This window comes from Sparus aurata, chromosome 19, assembly GCF_900880675.1.
Source record: "Sparus aurata chromosome 19, fSpaAur1.1, whole genome shotgun sequence".
Lineage (NCBI taxonomy): Eukaryota > Metazoa > Chordata > Actinopteri > Spariformes > Sparidae > Sparus > Sparus aurata.
Window position 1 is genome coordinate 24,018,037 of NC_044205.1, and position 22,162 is coordinate 24,040,198.

General features: G+C 42.1%; 1 protein-coding gene across 5 annotated transcripts in view; it reads left to right on the forward strand.

The window, feature by feature from the left end:
• The window catches only part of sh3kbp1 (SH3-domain kinase binding protein 1), a 39,825-nt gene continuing 17,663 nt past the window's right edge, over positions 1 to 22,162 (forward strand). For 4 of the 5 annotated variants that reach the window (XM_030398486.1, XM_030398489.1, XM_030398488.1 and 1 more), the window contains exons 1-5: positions 1 to 276; positions 9,940 to 10,097; positions 19,258 to 19,372; positions 20,696 to 20,802; positions 21,945 to 21,974. In XM_030398486.1, the coding sequence (XP_030254346.1) occupies positions 273 to 276; positions 9,940 to 10,097; positions 19,258 to 19,372; positions 20,696 to 20,802; positions 21,945 to 21,974 (414 nt within the window). In that variant the 5' untranslated portion in view covers positions 1 to 272. The remainder of the gene's footprint in view (positions 277 to 9,939; positions 10,098 to 19,257; positions 19,373 to 20,695; positions 20,803 to 21,944; positions 21,975 to 22,162) is intronic. The other variant, XM_030398487.1, reaches the window with a different exon arrangement.

Below are 22,162 nucleotides of genomic sequence, written 5' to 3' on the forward strand. Positions count from 1 at the left end.
GCTTTTCCGTTTTCTGGCTCCTCGCTCTGCCTCCTCTGTCGTGTCACCGGAGAGAGAGAGAGCGAGAGAGAGAGAGAGAGAAAAAAAAAGAGGAAGGAATATGGTTTCATCTGACGCTCCTCCCGTTTCAGCGCTGCTGTAGCGGATCTCTAGGACGAGCAGGAGGCTGGCAGGGGCTCGGTCCGGCACAAACCCCCCTTCTCTACCTGACCACGATCACCTTCTTGCTAAACCAGCCTGCAGGAGCGCCACCAGCACACCGGGACACATAAATGGGTGAGACGCGACGCCTTTTCTCCCTTTTCTTTGCGCAAAAAATGCTCCAAAAATAGCCTCCAGCGCTCTCTGCGCATCTGGATGAGGGCTGGAAATCAACGCCCGGTCCAGATGCGCGCTGGGTTCAGCCCCTCTCTCTCTCCCTCTCTCCCTCCCTCTCTCTCCCTTCCTTCCTCTCCTCTCCTCACCTCCCCTGACGTCGCCGAGCTGTTTGTAAGTGACCATACGGCGTTTTTTTTTTGTTTTTTTTTGTTGGCGTTTCCAAGGCTTTTTTTTATTCATGATTAGAAAGCAGCGAGTGGGTATGCAGCGGTGCGTTTCTGTTTTTTTTTTTTTTTCTAAAGGAAAGCAGCCGGTCACATTGATGAGTTGCAGATGTTGACACGTTTACATTCAGTCTCTCTGTCTGTGTGCCTATTGTGTTACACAGTGTTTGACTCTCTCCAGCTCCCCGTCTGTGCGGATGAAACAGGCCTGACTGTGACATTCCTCCTCCTCCTCCTCCTCCTCCTCCTCATCATCATCATCATCGCCATCATTTCCCACAGCACTGCGCTGTTGCACACAATGCATAAAGATTAACTGATTGCAGGTTGGGCCTGATGAGTGCTGGATCAATTAAGTGCATGTGGAAAAACTGCTGATTATCTCACAGATACCGTGCAAGGCTGGAGGGGAAACTTCTCTTTCCCCTTGTCATGCTTTAAATCGGCACATTTCTTCTGGATAACTTGACATTTTGCAAATTAAATGAGCGACCCAACACTTCTTCTTCTATTCCTTTTGCATGCATGCTTCCTACTGGGCCTCTGCTGCATGTAAACAAACAATGCACAAGGGAAGCACTCAGTTACACACAAATGTCAAAGCTGGAGGGAAAAAAAACACAATAGGCAGCTTCCCCAAAGCGCCCCGATTCACCGACTGTGTGTTCGTTCTGTGGTACTTTAATTAACTGCTAAATTGGTTGTAATGTGCACCACTAATTAGCTGAAATGGGAATTACAAGGGGCTCTAAACACGTCCTGCACATTGGCAAGAAAAGAAAATAAGCTGTGTCACACCTTTGACTGTTGCATTCACAGGGTGCATATGCTTTTATAAATCTGTAGGGTTTTCAATAATCCACCCCCGAGCGTTTTCCGTTGTTGGCCCCGCTGTCGTGAAGACGAGCTAGCCCGACTACAGTCCAAAGCAAAACAACAAACGTTAGAAATTCCAATTTGATCGGGAATCTCTGATCTCAGTGCTATGAAAAGAAGGAGTCGTGGCACTACACTTTTAAGTTTGACGCTGTAGGTACGCCACAAGTGTAGCCTCTTGAAGTTAGGGTTAGAGAAAAGTCAGGGTCAGGGGTGGTTGTGGTGGTTGTGAGTCAATCTGCTGTTAAAGTTTCCAAATTTCTAAACTTGACCGCAAAGTTTCAGAGTCTAAACCTAACAAAGAAGTCTCGGGAGTCTAAACCTTACCAAGATGTTTTGGAGCCTAAATCTAACCAAGACGTTCTTGAGTCTAAACTGAACCAAGGAGTTTTGGCGGTCTAAACCTAACCAAGACGTTTCGGAGCCTAAACCTAACCAAGATGTTTTTGAGTCTAAACTGAACCAAGAATTTTTGGAGGTCTAAACCTAACAAAGAAGTCTCGGGAGTCTAAACCTTACCAAGACGTTTTGGAGCCTAAATCTAACCAAGACGTTCTTGAGTCTAAACTGAACCAAGGAGTTTTGGCGGTCTAAACCTAACCAAGACGTTTCGGAGCCTAAACCTAACCAAGATGTTTTGGGGTCTAAACCGAACCAAAGAGTTTTGGAGCCTAAACCTAACCAAGAAGTTTTGAGGTCTAAACCGAACCAAAGAGTTTTGGAGCCTAAACCTAACCAAGAAGTTTTGGAGCCTAAACCTAACCAAGATGTTTTTGAGCCTAAACCTAACCAAGAAGTTTTGAGGTCTAAACCGAACCAAAGAGATTTGGAGCCTAAACCTAACCAAGAAGTTTTAATACTTGCCAAGAGGGAATGTCCTTCCTGTTGCTCGTGTTTACCTCAGTTTCTATCACTCTCACTCTTCACCTCTTCGACCTCCTCCGGCACAGAAGATATTTTTCTTATTCAGCCTAGCATTTCCACAGTTGTTCCGGTTGTTCCAACGTTACCTGGGGACAGTGACCAGGACAAACAATGCCTCTTCCTGGAGAATCTATCTATACAGCCATAACACTTTGCAGTCAGTAATGATACGTGAAAGCAAAAAGTTGTCTATTGCCAATCGAAGGTGTCAGATGAATTCACAAATGCACAGGAAAATGGGGGCGGTGATTGTGGAACCCGCTTGGGGTTCTTTGGGCAGATCAACCCACTTGGGGTTCTTTGGGCAGATGCCCAAAGAACCCCAAGTGGGTTGATCTGTCCGTGACATTTGTAGAAGAGGAGTAAGTTGCCAAGTTGCCTATTTTATCTGTATATAAAGAGGTACAGTGTAACACCACCACTACGACCTCTGTACTAAAAGATATCAAATTAACACCTAAGAAAAAAAACAGACTTTATGGCAGAACACTTGTGTTTGATTGTGTTAGATTGTACCTAATTAAGTGGCTGCTGACTTCAATCAGATGCAGTGCAAGAAAACCATAATTGAAAGCCATTAAGGCCGTTATTTTAAATGGTTTTTCATGTTAAAATGGCCTGAAAATGCAGTAGTATAAACAGCTTGTGGTAATGGACCTTGCATTCTTGGGCCCATTGTGTTGTTTCGGTTATTTCTTCACTCGGCGTACTTAAATAAAGAAGACAAGACATCACACTTCTAGCGGATGTCTTCCTGTAATTCTGCTATTGCTGCAGTTTTCAAGGATGAAGTATTGGGTTTATCGTCTAAAGACTGTGACCTTCACTCTTTTGTCAGTGAAGCCAAAGGTATTTTCAAGACATCTGCACAAGGACTCGACTGTTATTCACAAAGAGAAGTCAGTTGTACAGGAGGTTGGTTTCTCTGCCATCAGTGGTCTCTGCAGAAAATAATACAAAGCGACTGAAAGTCTTGCGGCACATCTCGCACCTGGAACTGAAAAACTTTCACTCCTGTTCTCGCTTTTGCTTCGCTGCCACCATTTCTCTCTCCACCTACGTCGAAAAACCCTGCACAGAGTTCCCATCTGGGGGTTGTCGAAAGGCATTCTGGGGGGGAAAAAAAAGGGAGTGCTGGGAATTAGAAATAGACAATGCAGATCCAGTGAGTGTAGTAAATCACAAAATAACTGCGAGGCAACGGCATAATGAGCGCAGAATGGTTGGAATTTTTCTTTAATGTGGGAGAATTTGCTGAAGTCTGTGATCTGATCCACAGTTGGAGTGGGTGGCTTTGACTCCCAGTGGGCTGCAGTCCAGCGTGAATGTTTTACAGACAGAACCAGGCAGCTGTTCTTGACATCATCAGCAACAGCTCTGAAACATACCCACATCTAAACACCGGTCCGCTGTAAACCGGGGGAACGTCAGCATTGGGGTTTTCTGGAGTTCAGCGTGGCTGTATGTGCAGTTTCCTCTTATCTAAACTGAGTGCAGCTGTTCACAGGACGCTCAGTTCCTGTATGTGTGTGTTTTCTTGACCACTTGAGTGGGAGTTTTGTTTTGTCTGCAGACTTTTAAATATTCTGTCTCTAGACATCTTATCACCTTGTCATTTTTAGCCTCGGAGACACAAGCGATGTGTTACCAACCACGAGTGCAAGGAAGTATGGCCACAACGGACAGTTATCTTTAGTATCAATTAATGTGCAGATTATTGTATTGACTCATCGTTTAGTTTGTGAAAGAAAGTAACAAAAAGTAAAGTAGTGGTAAAACAATGACAACTTCCTAACACTTCCTTTTTATTGTACCATCATATATGACACAAAAAAGCAAAAACCCCAATATTTAAGGAGCTGGAACCAACAAATACGTGACATTTCTGCTTGGAAAGTGACAAATATGAACTAACAATGAGAATAATCAATTAGGAAAATTGTTGCAGGTCAATTTCTTTCAGGGACTTGCCTAATTTATTGCAACATCTATACACTGAGTTTGGTTAGGCATCGTGTTTATTTAACACTAGTTGTAAACGTGAACGTGTTTTTTACTGAAATTTAGTCCTTGTATTTGTAGATATTCTTTAGAACTAAGCTAGCTAGCTCTGAGGCTATCGTTGGATGTTTTGGCGGGAAAATGGCCTAGGAAACAAACATTTAACTATTTCAACGGCTTTTAATCACACCTTTGTGCTATATTTTGTTGAATTTTGTTCTTTTGTTATCCAGAATGTTTACAATGTTTAATTTGGACGCCTGTTGCTATAATTTCCAGGAAAACATCAGATGACGAATCAGAGAGGCAGATGAAACTTTAAAACATTTCTGCCTGAGTGACGCAGATAGATTTTCATCAGCGATGGTGGTTAGCTGTTCATATTTGAATATAGCGTTTCCGTATTTTTGATAGTTTTGATATTCACCTCACTTGCCAGGTTAGCCAGTGAGCTAACCTATCCGTCTACTGAAACAGAGAAAAGCATCATCAGAGACTGAACGATAAAGCTACAGTAAAATACAGAAGTCGTAAAAACCAAAATTGAGCTGAAAGAAAATTATCTTCCTCAGAGCTGCAGATTGTGATCCGTCGTCTGTTGTTGTCGTCATTTCCTCATTCCAACCTTGTATCCTCATCTATATCTCAATTTGTTAGCGTTTCATAAGCATGCTCTTAATCTTGATCGTGCCCACGCTGTGATATTTATATGCAATGCTGTGTGGCATCTCAGGTCACAGAAAGGGAAGCTACTGAGAAGACTTATTTATTCTTTGCTGAGGGAGCGTGTTCATAGTCATACCAGATGTATATGTTGTCTAGGAGTGACCCCTTTTTTTTTTTGGCAACACTGGTGAATTATTTATCCGATGGGAGCTAATTTCAGCTCCGGATTCGGTGCTCGAGGGAGTATTTGCAGCAGGACAGCTTATGTCGACCCATATCTTGCATTCACACGGCGGCCATTTTTTAATCTGACGTCAGGCTCAGGGCGGAGAAGCTCAAATGCCGTACAGCCGTGTTCACAGGTAGTCTGACATAGATTATATCAGATTCTCTACATTTTTACAACTTGCTACATGGACTGGTATGTTTCACGTTGGTGTCTAGAGGAGGGCGTCCTGATTCTTGTTGTGATAAAGGGGTAGGCCGAAGGACAAAATGGCCCTCCAAGTTGTTTTACACAGGCACACTTCAATATGTCATTTCAACTATTACGGTATCTGATGGCTAATGTCTTGGTAGCTAACTAGCTAGCTAGCTAATGTGGCATTGTTATTGCTGATTTGTGCTTGACAGTCCCGCATTTTGATGTATTTCAGTGTTGCATTTCCCCCTTTGATGGCACGTTACGCCTCAATATGATCACGTCTGTTTACTTGGCCGCTATCGACGACAATTGATGATGCATGAGGGTCTTAAAAAGTTGTCTCATCAATAGGGGGAGATTTCAGCCACTACATCTGTTAGATCTGTTATGAGGGGAAACGGGACACACAAAAATAAGGCGTAGGAGTGAAAATTGGAAATGGGATTGAGCCAAACTGCATCATGTGTTCAGGTTGTCCATTTGTCCCATTCTTGTGAAAACAATGTCAGGGAATTTATTAAAATTTTGCACACGTGTCCACTTTGACTCCTGGATGAAACGGTTAGAATCTGGTGGCCCAAGGTGAGAGGTCAACGTCACTGTGACCTCACAAGACATACTTTTAGCCATAACTCAAGAATTCATGCAATAATCATGCTAATGTGTTATTTATTTGGATAGAATGATGAAGTTATGACGCAGTACGCAAGTGTGTTTTCCCCATCGTGCTGTTTCATGCATAAAGACAATAAAGGCTGTTTGCTGTTCATAAAATAATTTCCGGTGCTGACGTGTAACAAGTCTCGGCTTCACACCAGACAGAGATAACTTCATGTCACTTCTAACTTGCACCCGTCTTTTCACTCTGTGATGTGCGTTCTTGTGCAGAGCCTCAAGCCGTCGTCTTCTTCTTCTTCTTCTTCTTCTTCTTCTTCAGTGGTGTGTGTGCCGTCGACCGACGTGGCTCGGTGGGTGGATGGCAGCGTGTTGTCCCGCTCTGCCACTCGGATGTACTGTAACAGTGTAACGGTTGCAAGACAACTGCCACGAGCTATAAATTCTAAATACAGTATGCACTTCTCCTTACCGAGGAACCCTCGGCTACTTCCCTACAAAGTAAACCGAGAGAAGGAGAGAAAAAAAAAATGGTATATGTGCCACGTCGCTGTCTCGTCTGCAGCTAATCTCTCCAGTTATCTCAAGCCAGAATCATATCCTCCCCATCTGAGCACCAGGCCAACTTGGACACAGTCGTGTGCTTTGTCTGCCTGATATCGACGTCTCAGAAGTCCTCATCCGCCTCCATGTAAACTCTGACCCTCCACTCTTAACTCAGCTGCCTCCCCGCTCATTCTGGCTGGTGTCATCATTATACGGCGAATGTGTGTATGTATGTGTGTGTGTGTGAGGGGGGAGATCATTTTGGGGAGGAAGCCAGCGTGTCTGAGTCATAGCTACCCCTTTATACTGTTGTTCCCATGGTTACCCCAGCCCCGAAACTCCCCCTCATCATCCCCCCCCACACCTCCCCAAACCCCCCCTTCGCCTTGTAGCTGCACACACAGTTTATACAAGGATCAAGCCTCAGCGGCTAATATGTGTGTGATTGTGAGCGTGTGCAAAGGTTTTAGAGTTTAGAAAGCTATATGTGTTGTGACACGTTCGGTACATTTGTCACTAGTGTTGTTAACTGCCAGGCGGTCACGTGGTGTTCATGTGTGAATGTATGTGTTGACAAGAGAAAGAGAGAGAGAGAGAGGTGTTTGTGAGGGTTTTAGAAATATGCCATCTTGTAAGTGTATTTGACTAAACTAACGTTAGGCAGTCTCCAGTTTTTGCTTTCTTTGAATATTAAGCATAATGTACATTCTCACAACACTGTTTCTGTTCCCCTTTTTTAACAGAAACACCGTTTTTATTCAGAAATGTAACGCCAATCGCTTCTACTTTGCTATTTTTATGGTCGGTAGGTATATGTTGTGTTTTTTTAGATATCTTTACTCAAATTTAGTCTTTTTTCTTTCAATTTTACCATCTAATTGCTGTGTTCATGGTACTGGAAACGTGTGAAAATAAAACAACCACGATCCTTGATATTTAATGCAAGTCGTCTGCATAAAATGTTCAGATTGAATGATACTGGGTCATAAATCGATTAGGAAAAGACGTTCTTTATCAATACCTTGGGGACAGACCGGAAGGCTGCCTTGTATGAGCTACAAGGTGCAGTTAGAGTATTGTCAGTCCACAAAGTGAACCTGCACACGTCCAGCTGTCAGCGCCATATAGACCTATATGGTCCGAGCGGGTCTTGAACCGGCAAACCTCCGTTCCCCGACCCACTCCCTGCAGACTGCCACCCTGCTGACTCTAATTAAAGCAGCCCAGTCGCCGGTGTCGTGTAGGTTTACGCTTCATGTGAACCAGCTCAAAGTTCAGTTCACACATTACAGTAAAAGTTCACATTTCTTCCCTTTTTTTTTTTCTTTCAAAAGCATTTCCTCTGGCACCTTCATGCACAACGCTGCCAGGCACTTCAGTTTTTGTGCACTCAAATTGCACATTTGTACAAACGCCAGAGTCCAGTTTCCTTCTCATTAAGTGCCGCTGAGAAAAGATGCGTCCAGATAGCACGCATAAAATCTGTTGGGTCGCATGAAGAGAAAGAGCAAGAAATTCTTGGCCCTGTTTGTCGTAAAGATTGTAAAAATATCATCTATCACTGTGTAAAACTGCTCAACTTCATGTTTATTGAGCTAATGTTAGCTCATGTTGTGACGTTAGCGTTAGCTGTCAAGATTGATCTTGCCAGTAATGCTGCTGTCCTCTTGAACAGGAACAGGAGCTTCAGATGAGTTATCCTCCAACCCCCCAACCACACCTAACCAAGTCATGTCCGCCAATCATAGCTCTCCTTTTAAACCATCCATGAATCAGTCTGGGTCGGAGCCACTTCTGCTATTTTGACTTTAGCCTTGTCAAGTTAGAGCGACTTCATTTGGTCAATGGTTCAAACACGTGTTTTAACAACTTGTTGTTTGGAGCCTTTCAGCCATCAAGCGTTCAACAACCTTTAACCCTTTAAGACCTCCAACAGATAAGTTGTATCGGCCACAGATCTGTTTTGCTCCTGCCATGTTTCTGCCGCCCCTGCAGGCATCGTCACCTATGGCGTGACGCCCACGTGGGGCGAGCATGTGCAGACAGAATATATTGATTCCAACCAGAGAGATCGATTGGAATAGGTGTCCATGTCCCGTCGATGGCTGCGTGCTCGGAAGCGCTGAGATGAAGTGTGAGCGGAAACACACTGCATGTGATTCTTGTCTCTATGACAACGACGTCTTGATCGACACCTCCCCTTGGTGGTTTACTATCTATTTGTGTTTTATTTGACATCAGAGCATCAGAGCACGGAGGATGTGGGTGCATAGGATGATCTATAGGAGACAAAAAGATGAATGTGAGCGTTATAGTCAAGGCCAGGAAAAAGAAAAAGAGCGATGTTGATGTCACAAGCGTCTTTCTTAAAAGGAAAAAAGAAAGGACGCTGCATCTTTTCTTTCAGAGGATCGCTCCGCATTTGGAACAGTTAAAAAAAGCTGGTGCTCAGAAAAAAAACGCTGTGTGGACACAGGTCCAAAAGCATTTACATGGTTCATATTTCACCTGTCTCAATCTGATTCATTCATTCAATTTCAGATCAGACTGTTTCGGATGACTCTCTTCCAATTAAGGTGTTTGCATATCAGGGTCCAGAAAAACACAGCTTAAAATAAACATGTGGTCAAGGCCGAGGAACGATCGTGGTCATCGTTCAAAGCAGCCAGTCTTGGCAAACAGTCGTCTCCTTGACACGTGATCATACTATCATCTACCACTTCAAAGAAGACATGCTGTTTTTTGCGGAACTGGCCGAAACCGCTGCTGCCGTCGTAATTCCTTCTCTGAAGGACTGTCCGGTTTTAAGAAGAAGGAAGTGCAGTCATAATGTTTGTCAAACCTCAAGGAGACACCCAGAGTGTTATGGTGAGAAACGTTGACTGTGACTACAATTTATTTGTTTATAAGTTGACCTCTCCGGGACACCTTTAATCAGTGAGTGGGACCAGTTTCCTGTTTGAAAGTGAAACTCAGCAGCAGAGTGGTAATTATAACACAACTGTATTGTTCCAGTGTGGTGGAAGTGTACATTATGCTGCGTTTACTGTTTGAGCCAGGACAGGTAATTTTTCAGGCCTTTTATTTTGTTTCTGAGTTGTTGAGTCGGCCATTTTTTTCAGTAGTAGGTTTTATTTGAGGTGTGTGTGTGTGTGTGTGTGTGTGTGTACTTCTTTCACTTCCCATTTGAATCAATAAATAAAACAGCACAATCGTCAGAAAATCCCAACCACACTGTGCCAGAGAATAAATATAGAACCCTGTGAAACCTCTGTAGCGTTTGACCTTTTCTTGTGGTTAACACTCTGTGTGTTTTCTAATTCTCTGTGTGTCTCTCCTTCACAGTGGAGGCCGTGGTGGAGTTCGACTATGAGGCTCAGCAGGACGATGAGTTGAGCCTGACGGTGGGCGACATCATCGTGAACATAAGGCGGGACGATGGAGGATGGTGGGAGGGCGAGCTGGGCGGACGCAGGGGGCTGTTCCCGGATAACTTCGTCAGGGTGAGTAATCGCGAATCAACCCCCCCTCCACCTCACTTGTCTCTCTTTCTTCTGCCCTCGTTCTCCGTCTCTTCTCACTCGCTTTATAAACCCACAAGAGGCGGTCCATAAATAGCAGCGGGGGTAAACATGCAGATTCCAGTGTGTCACTGCAGTGTGCGTCGCTCGGGGTCATTTATGACGCTATTTTAGTGCCAGAAACTGCAACTCATTCACCTTTTGTTAGGTGAGAGTGAGGATTACATTCAGATCACGCCAAGGGATAAAGTCACGTTACGGTTGAGTGTGCGTTCACGGTTATTTTGGGTTAAGATTAGGTTAGTTTGAAGGCTGAGAAAAAAATTAACTATCTCTCCTTTTTCTGGGATGGCCTTTGGAAACCAAAAATGACGTGAATTAATTACATTTTCAACTACTAACAATACAGTGAAATACTTGATACATGCTGTCTTTAGGGCAGTGAATATTTTATTCTTATTTATCCAAACACATGATAATATGGATGGCAAATTATTGGAAAAACAAAAGAAAATGTCTTAAACCCCTTTCACACTGGCTGAAAAACACAACAGCACTCATTTACATCTAGAAATGGCATTTATTCCCATGTTAAATTACTTTGCGATGAATTATTTATCAAAGTCTGCACAACTAGTTCCAAAATAATAAATAACACAAAATGACGCAAAGCCTGCTATTAATCTATAAAGGTAAAATGTGTCACAAAACGCCACATTGTTATGATTTTACTAGCTTTTCAATGACAATGAATTATATCGCAATATCACTTTTTGACCATATCGTACAGCTCTATTACCCACAGCGTCAAACGTGGAACCAAAGTGTGGACATGCTAATTTTTGCCTCTTCTTCTTTTGCCGCAATGACATGATGTGTGTTAAAGTGACGCGACGTTGGCACGTTAACAGTTTTTTCATTCTCCATCCAGTTGGCGCTGAGTTTGAAAGAGAGACAGAAGTAAAAGACAAAAGCACAAGAAGTCAATAACCTAATTTTAGTGAATTTACCATTATTTAAAAAAACCTCATACAGTACGTCCGGATTTTAGGGGGTAATTATGGTATGAGAAAGCTGTTTTGGTGATGGTGATGGAACAGTGAACTCTCATTGTCAGTATAGAAACGTCCACATTTGTTATGTTTCTCCACTCATTTCAATTTGTCCCAAGATTGTATGTTGGAGGCCAAATACATGAGTGAAGTACACCTCACCTATCCATATATGGTTGCATGCATGTGGTCTGCATTCCTATGAAGGCCACGCAAACAGAGCATAGTTAGTGAGAATTTAGACTCAAAACCTGAGGCTTAAAAACCAGGGAAAGCTTTTGTGCGACTACCTCTAAGAGCGACAAGTGCTTATTCTCAGGGATGCCCTCATTTGTAGATGCAAAAGTGGGACAAAATAGTTCTGTCTGAAAGTTGTTAACCATCCAACAAGTAGTTCTTCACTGGCTCGCTCGGTAGTCCATCTAAAGCCTGCAGTGGTCTGGCAACACTGAAGAGTATTTGAAAATAATAAATGTGTGGCAGACTTGTTAATTCAACACCTCTCATGATTTCCTCGTTCTGTCCTCCAAATTTTGCTCCTCTGTCTCTCAAGCGAAATATGTCCAATTAATTGTGTTTTGCTAAAAGTGTGAATGCATCATGATTACACCCACAGCTTTCAAGGCGAGGCGAAAACATAAGGCTGTAAACACCGGGGTGGCCGTTTATTCTTTTAGGATTCATTCCAATAAATGAATAGGGGCAGTTTGGAAAACCCTGCCATCAGAAAAAAAAAAGCTTGACAGAAGAGTTTCCTTCCTGGATGCCTATGGTGTCATGTTTTTGGTATCCAATGCCAATCAAGACGAGAACAGACTTTGTTTGTTGTGTGATCTAGTTGAGAGTGAGAATGAGGATCATTTGTTCGTTTGCTGTTCTGTCTACGAGGACGTAAGGGATACATACCAGACTGTTCTCAATTATTGCTGATTTATTTAGATTTTCTTTGCCAAGCTTCGCAGAGAAGGCAGAACACTGTATGTTGTTTTAAACCGAGCTGCAAAATAACCTGTAATTACCTCCACCAAAGAGGTTTCATCCGTGTCGATTGTTGGTTATTTGACTGGGGTTTGTCTGCAACATTACACAAAAACCATTGAATGTATTTCCAGGAAACTTGGGCGGAGGATGGGTCTCAGCCCAGAATAGACCCCATTCACTTTTGTTGCGGATCTGGAAAAAGCGATCTGACATTTTTCCAATTTTTCATTAATTTCTAAACATGGTTAAGCATCTATGGATGGTTTAAAATGTGATACAGGGCTGTAGATGTTGATATTAGGCTTGATTTAGAGCTTAATTGTTGTCACTCAACAATTGGGCCAAGATAGCCTCATGTTGCTGTTTGACTCAAGTTCAGAATACACCACCTACAATAAAACAGAGTTTCTTTCTTTGGGAAACTGGAAAAAACTGTCAAATTCCCCCCAAAACTACTGTATTTCTTTACTGTCTCTTTAACCAAATCATACAAATTTGGTCTAGTCTGTGTGGTCTCCTTTTGGTAACTAGCGTAATAACTGATGTAATATTTGTTAACTTCCAATCAATGAACTTCCCCTCATTAATTTTGGAGCTTCTCCTTTTAAAACTGTGTGGCAAAAAGACGACCAAATAAATATAGTTCCAGCCTCTAAAGTGTGAGTATTTGTTGGTTCTCTCTGTTTTCTACGATAGTACACTGAACGTCTTTAGGTTTTGGATTATTGATCAGACAAAACAAGACAGTCACATCTCACACACTGGGCTCACAAGTGATGGTGGATTTTCACTGACATTTTAGAGACTGATCGCTTAAAACTTGAGTTTTGCTTCTAGGTCGGTAACCTCTGTGTAGCCACAATGCTGCACACCTCCTCCAGCAATGTATTTTTGACTATTGACCCCAGCAACTGTGATTGGTTTGTGACCTGATCTGACCTGTTTCCCCAGTAAACACCCCACCCTCTTCTGCTGTTGCAGTCCCTCCTGATCGTAGCACCTGCATGCAACCATAAATGAGCCTTATGTGATTATTAAGTCAGCAGTTTGTCATAAATAAAGTAAAATATCATCTAGTTTTGTGTTACACGCTTAGTGAAATCAATACGAATCGCCAACACCAACATGGCCGCCAACTTGGCATGGATAACGTAATGAAAATCCCAATACATCTTTTCATACTGAACTCAGCTCTACAATGGTAAGTTACGGGTTTTCATGAATGTTAGATGAGCCAACGTCACTAAATCAACTGATTGCTGTGTCGGTATAATTACGTATTTTCAAAGTCTTATATTTCATTAGTTTCATGACAAACAGTGACTTTCTCACGTTGAAAGATTATCTTTTAAATTGACAAACATCATATGTGTGATTGGTGACACAGCTCACACGGGATCAAAACTTACATGTCTCTCTCCGCTCACTACCAGATAAAGTTTCTCTGAAATAAGGGTTGCATGAGGGAAACCACAAGGGGCGTGAGTTTGGCTCTCTTTGCTTCCAGCTTCATTGTTTTGTCTTCCTGTCAGCTGGGTGCTTCAAAGTAAACGAGACACATAGCTGTTGGAGATAAACATTCAAATCACGAGTAAAGTTTGTCAAAGCCACTGATATATATATATAGCATAACAGCGTGTTTGCGGTGACGAGAAGGGGGAAGTGTTTTTTTTACTGTACTGTCAGAGGGAAGTTAACAGGGGCCACAAGTGAAGGCTGACAGTCAGACAGTGGCGTCCACATTTTGACAGCGCTGAAGGAGTCCGTCCATTGTCAGGTGGTCGACCGCAGACGGGCTTTATTTGTGCTGACTGAATGTCACAGCGCTCATTCACTGTCAGGCAGCCGGACAATGGGCCTGTGGACGCTCACTGACGGTGTGTGTGTGTGTGTGTGTGTGTGTGTGTGTGTGTGTGTTGATGTGTATGTGTGTGTGTTTGTCTTCATGTGTGTTCATTTATGTGTGTTAGAGAGAAGGGAGGCTGTGAGTAATGCAGTAATACCAGACTGGTCTGTCACAAGACTTCAGTTACGGGAATCACTGACATTAAGCTTTTTGCAATGCCGATGAATGTGTGTGTGTGTGTGTGTGTTAGTAGGAAACGGGGGATGTGGACAGACAGGTTGGAGGGGGGACAGGAAGTGATGGTATGCAAGCACCCCCTCCTTCTCCACCACCACCCCTCTGGAGCCGTCATGGCTGTCACGGCACAGATAACCGAGCATTGAAGTGAAGGTCATCGAATTAACTTTTTCAGTCGTTTCACTGTTTGTGGTTTTTATGTTCAGAAGGGTCAGCTCGGGTTAACAACATGCTAATTCTGGACTCTTTGTCACAGATATCACGGGACTGTAATGCGAGCTTGTTGAAGAAGCTTTGGCTTGTGTGCATATTTCTGTGTTTGTACAAAGCCTGGAGCAGCTATTAGCTGTGCGACTAATTAGCTAAACTGATTTTTATCATAAAACTAAACTGCTCGCTGAGGAAATGAAGACATTAACTAGATATCTTTAAATATCTGTTGGGAACCGGTTGCGGTTTCTCTAAAAAAAACAGAGAGCTCCAGCATCGATTCAACTTCACCTTAAACGACTTTTGACAACTTACAATTACTATTTTTTTACTTTAATTGACCCGCCGAATATTTTCTGTGTCAGTCGTTTTGTCTACGGAAAACTGTCTTGTGTTTTTGTGAGAGTCGCTGCGATCATCTGACCACTGTGGATTCGACAAGCAGGTGTTGCAAATCAGAATCACATGTTTTGATTTTGCTGCTGACTGTCGTTTTATTTTTTGCACGAAGCAAAAGAGCGGATTTGCTCGGATTTACTTCAGAGTCGCTGCAGATGTCTGAAAAGTTGTCAAATCATGCAGATGTTTTTTGCTTTCAGTGCACAAGCGGTTTAATAATGAAAATGGACGGCTCCAAGTCGAACAAAGATACATTTAAAGGAAGTCACAGCTCTGTAAAATGTCAAAGAATTCGAAAAGAAATACGCTTTATGCTGAGTCTGAGGTAGCATCTTTAAATAGAGCCAATAGATCTTCCATCTAAATCTTACACACTGGACCTTTAAACCTTTATTAGCCAATATTAGCTTGTGTAAGAGCTTTCCTCCTTTATCAGTTTGACCACTGAATAGACTTGCGCAAAAACAGGGTTTATAAAAAGAGGGGAAATAATATTTTGCGTCATCGTCCCCGTGCATTTCACAAGCAGAGCTCTCTCTCTGTTCCCCCGCCTATTTTTCTTTTATCCGTCTTGCTAACGAGGCTAAACGAACTTATCTCTAGCTGCTGCACTGCTTTGTTTTGCATTATCTGTGACTGGGAGGTGAGAGGTCAGAGGTCAGGCGATAGGGAGATGGATGAACACACACACACACACACACACACACACACACACACAAAAAGCAATGTTTAGCATTAAAGCAGTGCAGTGTAAACTACATTCTTGCTGTCAGACAAACACACACACACACACAGAGCCACCACTGCAGTTTAAATAATGCAGGTGTTTCCTGTTCAGATATGATGAATCATGTTGTCTTCCTCTCCTCTTTTCAGCTGGGTTTCCTTTAACTCTGGGTTACCTCCATTCCCCCCACGGGAGGAATTGCAGCAGAGCGTGAATGCGGTCCAAGTCGACACAAAAGGCCTCCAAGAACAGTAGAAATAAGCTCTGACGAAAAACCACGCCATCATTAGTCCGCAGCGCTAAAACTCAGATACAGTCATGAATTCAAACAGTACATCCTTAATGAAAAACAGATGTAGGATTGATGTTCTGTTGCTTTTCATGAAGCATAAAGCCAAACAGCTACTAAACACCGCCTCTGCTCCACCACTCATAAAAAACGGGAAGCTCCAGCCCAACTAATGGCCGCTGTGAGGTTATGTGTAGGTTGGCTTGTGCGATGTGGAGTCTCTGAGTTAAAAGTGATTTTTTTTTTTTTTTCACCAGTCGACTTTGTGTCTGTGCCTGTGAGACTCTGTGTGTCTATATCTGTTTTTGCAGTACATGAGAGCACACAGGATCTAGACTCCATCTGCACTCTGGCTGCACAAATCAATGTCTTTTTCTTTTCCCTGGCTCTGCATTAATGCTGCATTAGCCTACTTAGCAAACTGCAAACAGCAAATGTGAGAGAAAGCAGCCGTGTGACCGAGCTGACGTCAGTGGACAGAAGTCATAAAACATTAAAGCTTGAAAAAAAGCAGATTCCCATCACATCTTCATCCAAGCAACAGTCTGAAGATGTTTAGTTGACAATCATAAGAAAACAAGAACATATTCAGATTTGAGTCGGCACTTCTGGTTGTAAAATGTTGACTAACTAGATTAACTTTTTGACGTTAGCTTGGCGCAGTGGCAGGAAATGTGGAAGGGTTAGCATATGTGAAAAAGTACAATGTTGTCCTTGTAAGCTACATGTCTTGATAGCTGCTAGCTAGCATCTCACGATAACCTCTAAGGTGCTAGCCAGCCCATTCTGGTGACTCTAAAGTTATTTATTTGTTGTTTTTTTTTATGCTAGTTAGCACCTTCTATAAACTCCAATGTTTTCTTATTTAGCTAGTTAGCAGCTTTAAGACATGTAGCAGCTATCTACCTATAACTACACATTCTAAGAAGCTAGTCAGTCCCTTAAGTATTTTTAAACTGCTAACTAGCTCCTCCTGGTACATTACTATTCCTTTACAATGTGTATACATACTAAGTAATTAATTGTATTTTTAAAGTAACAATGAACCAAATTCAACCAACACTGCTAACAGCACCAGGACAAAATGAGAAGCTAGCTAATGTTAGCTGGTGAGCAGTTTAGCATTTAGCGGCTAACAAGCCAGATATTTCTTTCAGGAGTTGGTGGAAAGCAAAGCAATATTATATATTTATATGTGTTTATATGTGAGAACAGTTACAGCATGTCAAGCTAAGGTAACGTTAACCAGACACATGCTACCAGCTAACACTCTGTCGAAATGGGCCGGCTTGGCTTATCATCTCAAACTAGCAACAGTGGAACGAGCCAGATTTTCCTTTCAGGAGTTGACAGAGAACAAAGCAGAGCTAAAAGGAGGAACTGATATTAGAAACATGACTCCAAATTAGTGATAGTATTTCTCCATATCTGCTGAATGTGAAAACACATGCTGGGATGATTAGCTTAGCTTAGCCTGACGACTGGAAGCAGGGGGAAATATCGGTAATATAGGTAAATGGGATATAGGTAAATGCTTACAGACAGGAGAAAGGCGAGAAACCTTATTGCTCACATGTTGTGGACAGTTTCTGCTCTGTCCTTCAGTTATAATCAGTCACTTCCTGTTGACAGAGTGAATTGTTCCTGTGTGACTATCTTGTGCCACATTTGTGGTTTCCGTTGACAAGTGTCTATTTTCTTACTATAATGTTTTGTCCCTCTTCTTAAAGTGGCCTCGAAGATGAAGAAGAAGCTTCAGCTGTTGTCTAGGAAATGTCTCCTCTTTATTTTTGGATCTCAGAGGCTCATTAAGGCTTTCACGCCACACCAGGCCAAACACGACCGGGGCGTGTGCGAGGGGTTAGGATTCTGTGAGTCAGTGTAGCCGGGCCCGTATGCTTCACTGGGCTGCGTTCGCCACAGGCCAGGGGCTTACGAAACAGTGTCATGATGAATGTGGCGCAGAGATGTGAACCGTCATGTCTTGTTTCTCCGGGTCTCTGTGCCTCCCTCGTTTGTTGTCTCTCCAGCTCTCTTGATCAGTTTCGCATGACGTCTCGTGATTTCTTAACGCGAGTGAAAGTCATGTGGACGGAGAGTTAGCGAAGGGAAAGGTTGCGGCAGTAGAGGAAAGAGTCGTCTGTTTGTGTGTTTGTGTTTGTCCAATGGCATCACGAGCTGCAGGTAAACAGCAGAGGCTCACCTGGTGCTGCTGACATCTGATACTGCTGCTACACTGCAGCACGACGCAGAGCAGAGCTGAGATACTGTGGGACAAACCTTATTTGCATTTATTGAATACATCAGCAAGTTTATTGCATAACAGATAAGCTCATAACCGTCATGTTTGTGGGGATTTTCACCCTAGCTCGACTCATTCACAGACGTATTTACAGCAAGACGTGTTTTACTCATGACGTAAGAGATTTTTAGGTGTTTCATGTGTTTCTAAATTATACAGTAGTTTGATGTTGGATATCTTTTGTTTTCTATGTTATTTTGATAGTCCAGTAATTCTAAATATTAGCATTTTGCAGGTAAACGTTGCCCTCTCTGTTCTACTCCATCCACCTAGCAGGCGAATGACAATTACAAAGATTGCTTAATGATGAATATATGAAATAAATACACATGTCATTCCTGTGATACAGCAGCAGGACAGCAGTGAGACATAAATACACATACATCAATAGAAAAATTACAAAATGCACCAACGAAAGCTCAAAACAGAAGACAAAAAAATGCTGTATATGTATTTCACTGTGGTGTTTTGTTTTAACCATATTTATCCCCAAAATTCAGTAGAATTTGTCGCGTTTCTTAAAAGATTTTCATAACTACACGATATTGTCTTGATAATGTTGTAAGGCAGTGAAAACATATCGTGTTAGTCAGTGTGTGTTGTCATTATCTATGTTAATTAAGAAAACTGAGTAAACCAGCTGACCTTAAAGGACAACACAATTTCATACGGTTTTGTTTATACGTGGCGGACCCTGCCACCTTTGTAGCTTAAAACAGTGTTCTGTGGACGTTACTTTCCTCTGAGAACAGCGTCTTTATTCAGTTATGGAAAGAAATGTGTTATTACCTCATTCATATTGTAAATATGTCTCTCCAAAACTACATAGTCCCCCTTTAATCAGATATTTAGACTAATTTAACAGATTTTACTGTATGTCAGTGTATCAATCACTGAAGATAATCGATCATCATCCTCGGAATCATTTTCTGGTTTTGCACTTAAATGGATCCGTGTCGACTCTCCGGTCCTTCTGTTTCTTTTTCTGTAACCTACGTTTTCTCACCTGAGCCATTTTCTCCCGTCTCTCTCTCTCTCTCACCATCCATCCTCACCTCCTCCACTCATCACCTCCTCTCCTCCCCCTCTCCCTCTGCAGGAGATAAAGAAGGAGGCGAAGAGGGATGGAGGACAGGCGAGCATGATCAAGTCTGAGCTCTCCAACGGACGGGCCAGTCCTGTGTCTGACCCCGGAGTACGACCGGGCAGGAAAGGTACTCATACACACACCACACACACACCACACACACCTACACACACCTACACACACACACATACACACACAGTCACACACACACACAGTCACATACATTCATACATTGTGGTCATTAGCAGCGTTAAGTCTTCAGTCTCAAACGTAGATCCTATTAGCGTGAGGAAGGATTTAGGTCAAGCGTTCCGCGACGTTCCACATGTTCACACGTATGTGGAGGAATGTGACATGCAACTTCTCAACATGCCACTTTATACAAATCAAAAAAACATCCTCCATCACCCCTACATTTATACTGAACATATGAAAATGTACAAGAGCAGCTTAAATGTTCTGATGAGAGCAAAAGGATTGGCGGTAAAATAATCAGCAAGGTCTCCGCGTAAATCATTTTTTAATGCTAAATCACTTCAGCTTCCTTAAATAAGACGATTTTCATTTGGTTTTTGGGGATTTTAAGGTTAAGGCAATTGATTGGGACAGAAAAATACTTTGTGGAGGTCTCACTTTGGGCTCTGTGTAGTTGTGAATAAAGCCTGACTGATAAGATTATGATATTTTAATATATCAGCCAATATATACAAATTTTATGGCCATCATCATCCTGATTTGGATGCAGGATGAAAGACATTTATAGGAAAACAACAAAGTGTCAGTGCACTGACACAGTAAGCTTAACTCACACTTCAATAAATATGAATTATCCAAAGCACCGCAACCAGTTTCAAGTTCCCGCCTGAGTAATTATAATCAAAAGACATATTGCAGTAAATCTTTGACCTTTTCCCTATCAAACTGGCACACCTTTGTTTCAGTAACATTGAAACTACACACGACTACAGATCTGAATACTTCCTCCAACAGTCTAAATACTGGACTAATTGTCGTATTGGCGCTTTTACTGAATTAAAGGATCTTAATACTTCCTCCACCTCTGCATGAGAACACACCCTGACATGCAGCAGCTTTAAATGAACCAAGAGGAGGAGTGACACCTTGTGGACAAAGGAGGAGTCGCAGGGAGAAGTCTTAATGCCCCAGCTGGTGTGGAATGAGTCAGGACTAACGAGGAGGCTAATGAGTGTAAGACAAACAACTGAAGGCCAGTGTGAAGTGTTTGGTGCCTCCTCTGGTTAGTAAACTGTCCTCTTGGGGAAAGGTCAAAGGTCGGCGGCGTCAGTCTTCAGCCGTGAGGGCTTTTTGTTCATAAGACAGTGAACACCTGCTCACTCCCTGCAAGACATGGATTATAGAGGAAGCTTATTATGTCCCATGTGAACCTAAAATTTATTTGCATATGTGTGTGTGTGTGTGTGTGCTGCAGGTGAACAAATCCGTAAGCGGCGGTGTAAAGCGGCGTTCAGCTACGTGCCTCAGCATGAAGATGAGCTGGAGCTGAAAATAGGGGACGTCATTGAGATCATAGCAGAGGTGAGACTGATGATGTCGTGATGGAGATTTAAGACGTCTTTTAAGCTCATGTGCTATTTATTTTATATTGTGACATGTAGGCAAAACTATTAGCTAACAAATATATGATAAGAGATGAAAAAAACGTGTTTGTTGTGATTAAGAAACAGAGCAGTGACAGAGTTTGTCCACCAGAGGGCGATGACAACTTTACATGTTGGTCGTTATTCTTTATTTAGAGCAGAAATAACTAATAAATTAATCCATTAGTTGACTAAAAGAACATTTTTCTATCACTATTTTAACAGTTGACTAATAATTTAAGTTATTTTTTGAGTTTTCTTGGTTTTTGGTTACAGTTACACCTGTGTTTTTATTTATACAGACAATAAAACAAGAAATAAAAGGGCGAAACACAAACTGATGTATAAAGAAAAATATAAACAAGATTTCTTTTAATTGAATTACACAACACTTTTGTTTTTGTTCCCATTTTCCCAGAGTTGAAGTCGATGATATAAGACTTTTTCCCGTGCACACATCAATTATTACTCTCAGATTTTGAGCACAAATTTGTTGAAAATCCATCATCCAGATTCAATTAACGAGCAACTGTGTGCGGCATCAAAACTTATGACATCTGTGGTGTTACGCACATTTGAGCCTTTTACAGGCAGCAGTTCAAAACACACCTGTGCATTAATCACGCTGTTTCATCAGCATCTTCATACAACACACCTGTCAGGTGGATGGATTATTCTCTGCCGGAGGGGTCAGTGCTGTTTGTTTGGGTACATGTGCACACACAGGGATGCGTTTCGAAGGTCAAGTAACCACCATTTCTACAGTGTCAGTTATATAGATGAGTCAATTATAAATGATCTAATGATTAAATGATTGACTAACCTCATCAAGTTCACCATATAATCTGTTTTGACGGAATTGATTAACACTCATTAAGGAATAACTTCCAAAAAAAGAAAGACGTTTCATCATTACTCATTTTTGTCGATATGACATTATTTTTCTTTCTGTTTTTTCTATGGCTCCCTTACATGACAGACGCTTTAGTGATGATCTGATCTTCAGTCACGTAAAAAATGTATATGATTTTCACGGGATTATGCAAACTGTGAACATGTCATTTCCTCGCTTCCTCACAGAAAGATACATGCCGGAGCGGTGGTCCTCAGGTGCGTTACAACAGCACCACACCTTTTATGATCTTTTAAGTTCTTATTAACGTGGATTTAAGTAACAAAATGGGAGCAAAAAAACCAAAAGTGTTGGGTGTGATTTCGTAGATGTTGCTGAAATAGTCCAGAAAATGAGCACGAACATACTTCGGCTTGATTTAAAGGACCCAAGAGTCAAAGTTGAC